The 7943-nt window shown below is 35.0% G+C and overlaps 1 protein-coding gene across 1 annotated transcript; it reads right to left on the bottom strand.

Moving 5' to 3' along the window:
- Window positions 1-242: 242 nt before the first annotated feature.
- On the bottom strand, window positions 243-737 carry LOC146883682 (uncharacterized). Its single transcript, XM_085666696.1, has one exon. The coding sequence runs from the start codon at window positions 735-737 to the stop codon at window positions 243-245; it is 495 nt and encodes a 164-aa protein (XP_085522822.1).
- Between the last annotated feature and the right edge of the window lie 7206 nt (window positions 738-7943).

Genomic DNA, 7943 nt, shown 5'->3' on the forward strand with positions numbered 1-7943 from the left:
GTGGTATCAGCGTTCGGGGGAGTCGGAACCCTTCGAGGGGTTGTTATTAGATCAGTGTTTAGTGCTTCCTCCTGAATTTTGGCTCTGTTGGACACAAGGGGCGTGTATCTGCTATATTTTGGCTGCCTAGAGTCTTTGAACCTGTGGCTAGATCGAAGTGCTAACATTCGCTCTCTATCATTGTGCCTCTTCTCCTGGGCATCTGATCGAGTTGTATTGCGGAATTCTTTCAGTTCCTCCATCTACATGAATTTGGTGGCCCTGGTGCGAAGCTTGTCCAGATTGTTCACGGGCTTCTTGCATAGATTGTCAACGAAAGGGTCAGGCTTTAGTGTTGTTATGAGGTGGTGCATGGCGACCTCAGGATTCAAATTAGATATATTCAAAGATATCTTCCCAAATCGCTCCATAAATTCCTGCAGAGACTCTCCTTTTTCCTGTCGTATATTCACCAATGCCAAAGAAGTAAGATGGTGTGGCTTACTGGTGGCGAACTGTATGCCAAAACGGGTGGCCAACGTATTGAAACAATCGATAGAGTTGGGTGGTAATCGTGTGAACCTATTGAGTGCAGGTCCCTTTAGGGATGTTGGGAAAACATGACAGAGGATTGCGTCATCCGAAGTATACAATCTTGCCTGGGTGGTGAAGATGTCCACGTGCTCCTCCGGATCAGTAGTGTCATCGTACTGGCTCATAGTCAACCACTTCCAGCGCGCGGGAAGTTCCACCTCCATGATCCCGTCCACGAAGGGGTGGTGTCTGGCTGCTCTAGGCCTCGCTTCTGTTTAGTTGGTGGTGGTTTGTAATGGATAGGTGAAAGGATGAATGATTTAGAGGTGGTTCTAGCCTAGGAAGGGGGCTAGAGGTAAAGAGAGTAAGCCCTCTAAAAGATGACTCTCAAGTGGCAATAGTGAGGAGTGTTCTCAACTCCAAGTGTCTATTGCACAAAAATTCAAGAGTGAGTACAATGCTGAAAACTTAAGGCTTTTATACTCAAGCCATTACACATGAGGAATCTTGACCCTTGGATGAGAAGGAGAAAGCATCTTGGCCTTTGATGCTAGCTTGGAGAAGAAGGCTTGATCTTGGCCATTGGATGATGCCTTGGAAAAGGAGGAAGCATTCCTAACCCTTGGATGCTTTAGATCCATGAGGTGTAGGAAGAAGTGTTGACTTCCACTTAGTCCACCTTGGCTCTTTTGATGGCCAAATCTCCTATTGGGCTTAGTCAAGCCCAATTTTATCAATTCAACTACTCATTGTTTGACTTATTATTCTAGAAAGCAAAGCCTAAACAATGGGCCAATATTATTGCTATTCTATTGCTCTTTGAGACACCTCTTCAAATCTTCACATCTTGTTTGGCCCATGTGGGTTTGGGCCATCTTGAATGAAGCCCAATTGGATCTTTTTTAGCATGCTCCTTGTTATTAGGCCTCTTAATGGGCTTGGGCTTGAAGGTGCATGTGGGCCATGTATTGGGCCTTGAGCATGATTTGGGCCTAGGCGTTGCCCAAGCTATAAGCCTTGTTGGGATCACATCATACCTGCAGGCACTCCGATGCTCAAATCAAAAAGTGATTCGGTATGCGGTGTAATTGATTCAGTGAGAAAAGTATACCTTTATGTGTTCACTAGGCCTTAATTTATACTAATTTCTTAATGGACCTTTTATTATTATTTGCGGGCCATTTGTATTCGAGGATCAATTCTTTCCCTTTTCGACTGAGGTTGCACGCATCGGTTCTTTCCTTATTGACTGAGATTGTTCGTCTGTACTTTTGTTAAAGATCAACTCCTTCCTTTTTGGGGTTTGGTCGTCTGTACCTCTCAAATATCAACTCCTTCCTTTTTGGGGTTTGCCCGTCTGTACTTTGCCAGATATCGAGTCCTTCCTTTTTGGGGTTTGCCCGTCTGTACTTCGCTAAATATCACCTCCTTCCCTTTTGGCTGAGATTGCGCGCTGCTCCTTTGTACCTTTGCACCATAATCCCATATTCCATCTGCCACTCCCTTGGGCCGAGATGTACTCGGCCAAGAGGGTCGGGATGTACTCGGCCAAGAGGGCCGGGATGTACCCGGCCATCACAGTTATTGGGCTATCAGCGTCGCGCTAGATCGAAGCCCCTACGATTGGGCCAGAGTATGAGGGTTCTCTTACCTGGACCGGGATGATCCCGGCCATTTTCCCCTTACAGGGTCGGGATGTACCCGACCATACACCAACAATTCTATTATAAGATTTCTAAATTTTCTTTTTTTTTAATATTTCTCCCTTAAGATTTTTAGAAAACTTGATGTTATTAATATTTTTTCTTATCTTCTTTCTATATCACAAGATTTCAATTAAATCAATTTAAATTTTTATCCAATGAAATAAAAAAATTAACTTTTTTGTTTTTATTTTTTAGTTTGAAATATTTTTAAAATATTTATCTATTTTTAAATATTTCTTATTTTTTAAATATAATTATACTATAAGCTTTTTAGTTAATTCTATTTTTTAAATTTTAGAAAATGATACTTTGGTGATATTTTATTAACTTTTTTTTCTATAGTAGAAGATTTCAATTAAAAATCATTTAAAACTTATCAAATTATGTTTTTAAGATAAAAGATTTTCTTTTTTTTTCAAGATATAACAAGTTATTCTTTAAAAGATGTAAAAAGATAAAATATATAACTGGAACATAAAATTCAATCAATGTAATGCAATAACGTCAAGTAATAAACATTGAAAAATTAAATTAAATGATACATCCAATGTGGTATTTTTTATTTTATTTTATGAATAAGTTTTATATATTGTGATTACCACAACCATTATTATAATAATATTTTATTGTATAATATTTCCTTAATTATCAATAAAATTACAAATTATTTTCAAGTAATAAAAAATAAAAATTTAAATGAAATGATACACAACTTTGTTCTTCTTTTGTAACAATTGAAAAGAATGTGTTATAATCTAACTTACTGATGAGTGCGTAATTTTGCCCTCATTCAGTGTTTAATTCTAGGTATTTAATTGAATTTATGTGCTTAAAGAGTGATTTAATTAACAATTCTGATAATTAGGCTATTTGAACTTGTGTGATAAAAATATCTTCAAAAGTGATTTTTAGCTGCATAAATTATTTTTGGATATTTTAACGTTTGTTTTGAAGTTAAGATTAAGCTTATTTAAAGGTGGAAAAATAAATTGATTGAAATTACAAAACACCTTTAAATAAGGCTAAAATCAACAAGTTCTGTAAAAATCACTTCTGCACCTCTAGTTTTTACTTATACACTCCCCTCTTTCTAATGTGGACTACCAAAATCCTGTTCTACAACTCAGTTTCTTCTAAGTTGCACCCCTCCTACCACTTAAACTCCACTCAACCAGATGCTGCCATGTGCAATCCTCAACTATTAAAATTGGCCAACCAGCACATGCCACGTGGGCTTAATCTCCACTAAAGAATTTGAGCTAATAACATGTTGCCATGTCAGCATCTTCATCTCCACACAACCAGAACTCCTAGCCTCCATCTTCACCATGTTTCCGCCGCCGGGAGCACCAGCACCACCGGTGGCTGCCGCAGTTGCCGCAAACTCTCTGACCACCACAGTTCAGTCAACCATGTTGCAGCGAATGCAACCACCGTGACAGCTAGCCTCCCTGCACTCTCGTTCCTCACCTAGTCGGACCACTATCACCATCATGCCTCTCCGCCTCCATTGCAAATCTGCATCATTTTCGACCACCGCGAGCCTCCAGCAGCATCGCAGCAGCAGTTCGATCATGCGCAGCACCACGAAACCACAGCGGAACAGCACCACTCCCTCGTGAGCAACATCGCAGCAACGCCTGCAACAGCCTTCACGTTCATAGATCTGCACCTGCAAGCCAGAACAGAAACAACACCAGCACCGCATCTGCATCTGCGATGCACCATCTTCTTCTTCCCGCGACCAGATCTTCACGCGAGCAGCCTCTTCATTCACGTTGCAGTAGCGCACCATCACCACCATTTCCGCATCTGCACCGTGAGCTAACCTTTGACGAAGCAAAGTCATCGGAAAGTGAGACCATGACGCCAGAGAATGAGGACGACGTACAGAACCATCTCCAAGCCGTCATTACACATGCGGCAGCAACAAACTTGGAAGCGAAAACCCTAATTTGGGAGAGAGAAGGAGCTGCCATGTGTCATCCTGTCATTGCACAGTCAAAGGGTCCAATCTGGTCAAGCATTCAAAAGTTGGTCAAATAGTCAACTCTGATCAAAGACTGGTCAAAGGAGAGGAGTTTAACTACAAATATTAATATTTTTGGATGTCTATGCAAATTTGGACTACAACATTAAAAATGGCTTATTAAGAAAATTAATGCAAATATTATTTGTTAATAATTTATCAGATATTTTTAAATAATTTATTTATTTAATTATATCATAAATTATTAACCAAACTATATTTGGCAAATAGTTTAGATCTCTCCAAATATCTTTGAATATTTATCTTTATCTTTATTTTAAAAGATATTTAAGAGATTTTAGCAACTGAAAAGTCCAGTCCAAGTCCTATATAAAGAGACCAAGGGGGAAGTAGAGAGAACAAGCTCGGGACTTCGGAGTTTTGGAACCCTTAGGGGGCCCTAATTTCGTTTCCTTTCCCTCTCTCCATTCTTCTATCTTTATTTTATTTTGTGTTTCATGGGGTGCTAAACTTCTTGAGTTGATTCCATTGTAATTTCATTATGGATTTTAAGGTTAAAATGAAATAATTTCTTTGTTCTTTTTATTATTGTTGAGGTTTACATTCATCTATGTCTATTATATTTGAATCACATAAAAAGTAATGATTTTAAATCCATATGTATATTGATCATATGAGTACAAGGGTTTCTAAATCTAATTGAGACTTTATTTTGATTTTATTTAGAAACTTTCATGTGATTAAATGAGTTTTTACCAATAATTGAGACTTTACTTTGATTAAAGGTACTTACTCTAACGAAAATTAATTGAGACTTTACTTTGATTAATTAAAATTTTTATTTGGTGAGGAGATAAAAGAATAGACATGATTAGGCATAGTAAAATTTGATTGAGACTGTACTTTGGTTGAATTTACTGTGGATAATCTAAAAGTTCTCACTTTTAATTGAGACTGTACTTTGGTTAAAAGTGAGAACACCAACAAATTAATTGAGACTTTACAAATTAATCTTTAGATAACCGATCATGAATCTATTTTGAAAAAGCAATGGAATCAATCTATTTTTCTTTACTATTGTTTCTATCTTATTTTATCTTTTTATCTTAATCCTCTGATATTCTTATTATTTTATTTGACTAACCGTTTTGTATATATTTTATAAGAACTAACTTGTTAAAAATCAATTCCGTGTTATTTGGGAGACGACTTTGAGTTACTTTACCCTTTCTATTTTGTTGACTACTATCTTAACTATATAAGTAGTATTAATTTGATCGCGTCAACGACAGCGTTATCACTTACCACAATTGAAGTACAATTAGGTTAAAAAATTATTGAAGTAGCCTAACAATGAACAAATCAAATATAACATTTTAAAAACTAATATATACGCTTAACCACCTCTACAGTAATTTCTTTTAAATAATTGGTCAGTCATAAGTAAATAGAATTTTCTTGTAGTACAATATTCCAATTAGAAAACTTAAAATGTTATCAAATTTAATAAAAAATACTAATCTTTTCTATTCTTAATTTAAAATGCTTTTTTAAATATGTATTTATGGTTGAATATTTCTCAATGTTTCTATATATTTATATTTTTTATTTTTTAGACAATCATAATTTTACTAATATTTCATTATCCTTTTTTTTATTATATTATATTTCAATTATGAAACTAAAAAAATTTATCAAAACAATTAAAAAAGATACTTTTTCTTTATTTTGAATTTAAAATACTTAACAAATGCTTCTGTATTTTTTTAAATTTTTCTCATTTTTTAATATAATTCTATTATAAGATTTTTAAATTTTCTATTTTTTTAATATTTCTCCCTTAAGATTTTTAGAAAACTATATGTTATTAATATTTTTTTTATCTTCTTTCTATATCACAAGATTTCAATTTAAAAAATTTAAATTTTTATCCAATGAAATAAAAAAAGTAACTTTTTTATTTTTATTTTTTAGTTTAAAATATTTATCTATTTTTAAATATTTCTCATTTTTGAAATATAATTATACTATAAGCTTTTAAGTTAATTCTATTTTTTAAATTTTAGAAAATGATACTTTAGTAATATTTTATTAACTTTTTTTTTCTATAGCACAAGATTTCAATTAAAAATCATTTAAAACTCATCAAATTATGTTTTTAAGATAAAAGATTTTCTTTTTCTTTCAAGATATAAAATGTTATTATTTTAAAGATATAAAAAGATAAAAGATATAACTAGAACATAAAATTCAATCAATGTAATGCAATAACGTCAAGTAATAAACATTGAAAAATTAAATTAAATGATACATCCAATTTGGTATTTTTTATTTTATTTTATGAATAAGTTTTATATATTATGATTACCACAACCATTATTATAATAATATTTTATTCTGTAACATCCCATTTAATAGTTTTTCACGCTATCAAATAAAATATTATATTATGATTAAGCACATCAGATAATAAGGAGAACAGTCATATAGAATATACAGCTGGTACAGTCATCCAAAACATTTCCTATGAATTCCCGATGAAGAACATAGGTACTCAACCATAAACTAAACATCTCAAAACTCCATGGTATCTAACCCACGAGAACTACCACGAAACTGCTAAACGACCAATCAGCTTTTGTTAGGGAGAGGGGCATCTTTATCTGGACTCGGTCCTGCTCACACCAACAACAGGTGATCATAGCAAGGAGAAAGCATAAGGAAAAACAGATATAAACAAGAAGGGTGAGCTAACTGAAATCAAGAGGAATCATACAATTCATATCAAAATCATCAATCACAAACATATCACAATTATATATATAATTCTAGACTCAATATCCGGATTGTGTAAGCGACATTGGAGCTCTTGGTGGCTTGCACCTATGAAGGTTCCCAAACTCTGCAGACTTTGGACATAAGGGGTTATCACCCAACCACTCACAAGCTAACTCCCCTTCGCGTCTAAGACTCAATCGAGTCCAAAGACTAGGACCTCCTACTACTCCTCACGACATAATCCATTTTACTCTACATGAGCGTGAATGATTATTAGAGTTTCAGGATACTATCCAATACAGATTCCTCATGTCCTTACACACTAACAAGCTCTCATGAATTTCCCTTGAAATTCCATTCCAAACACAACTTCTCATAATTCATATTCATCAACTTTTCAATACTCACTACATATATAAAAAAAAACATTCCAAACATACAAGAGATCAATTGCATTAAATTAATATAATTCATATCACTTCACTCCTTAGAACAGGGCTCCAAGCAATCCACTGCAGTGGCCCTTGCTCAAGCTAGAAAATCTAGCCTAGGCGAGAGGTTGTCTCGCTTAGGCGAGTCAATCTCGCCTGGGCGAGACTTTAACAGTGGCAAAATTAAAAACCTAGGCGAACTTTCGCTCAGGCTAGGCTGGTTCGCTTAGAAGAGGGTAGCTCTCGCTTAAGCGACCCCAACTCGCCTAGGCGAGACTTCGCGCAGGAACATGGGTGGGTTTCCTAGTGTTTTCGCTCAAGCGAGAGCCACTCGCCCAGGCGAAAATACCAGATTGCGAGTATGTTCCCACATGCAAGAGTCCAGGTTTATCACAAGATCATCACACATGGAAATCATGCAATTCAATCATCAATTAAATGCTTAAACATGCAGTTCAGAATCATCAAAACAGATTTTAAACGATTTTGAGTAAGAATTAGCTAGCTCCCCTTACCTTTGGAATT

This window comes from Vigna unguiculata, chromosome 9, assembly GCF_037176805.1.
Source record: "Vigna unguiculata cultivar grain cowpea cultivar isolate G323 ecotype 2 chromosome 9, ASM3717680v1, whole genome shotgun sequence".
NCBI lineage: Eukaryota > Viridiplantae > Streptophyta > Magnoliopsida > Fabales > Fabaceae > Vigna > Vigna unguiculata.

Excerpts from the sequence above, each read along its gene's own strand:
- LOC146883682 (XM_085666696.1), bottom strand. The coding sequence starts at position 737 with ATGGAGGTGGAACTTCCCGCGCGCTGGAAGTGGTTGACTATGAGCCAG.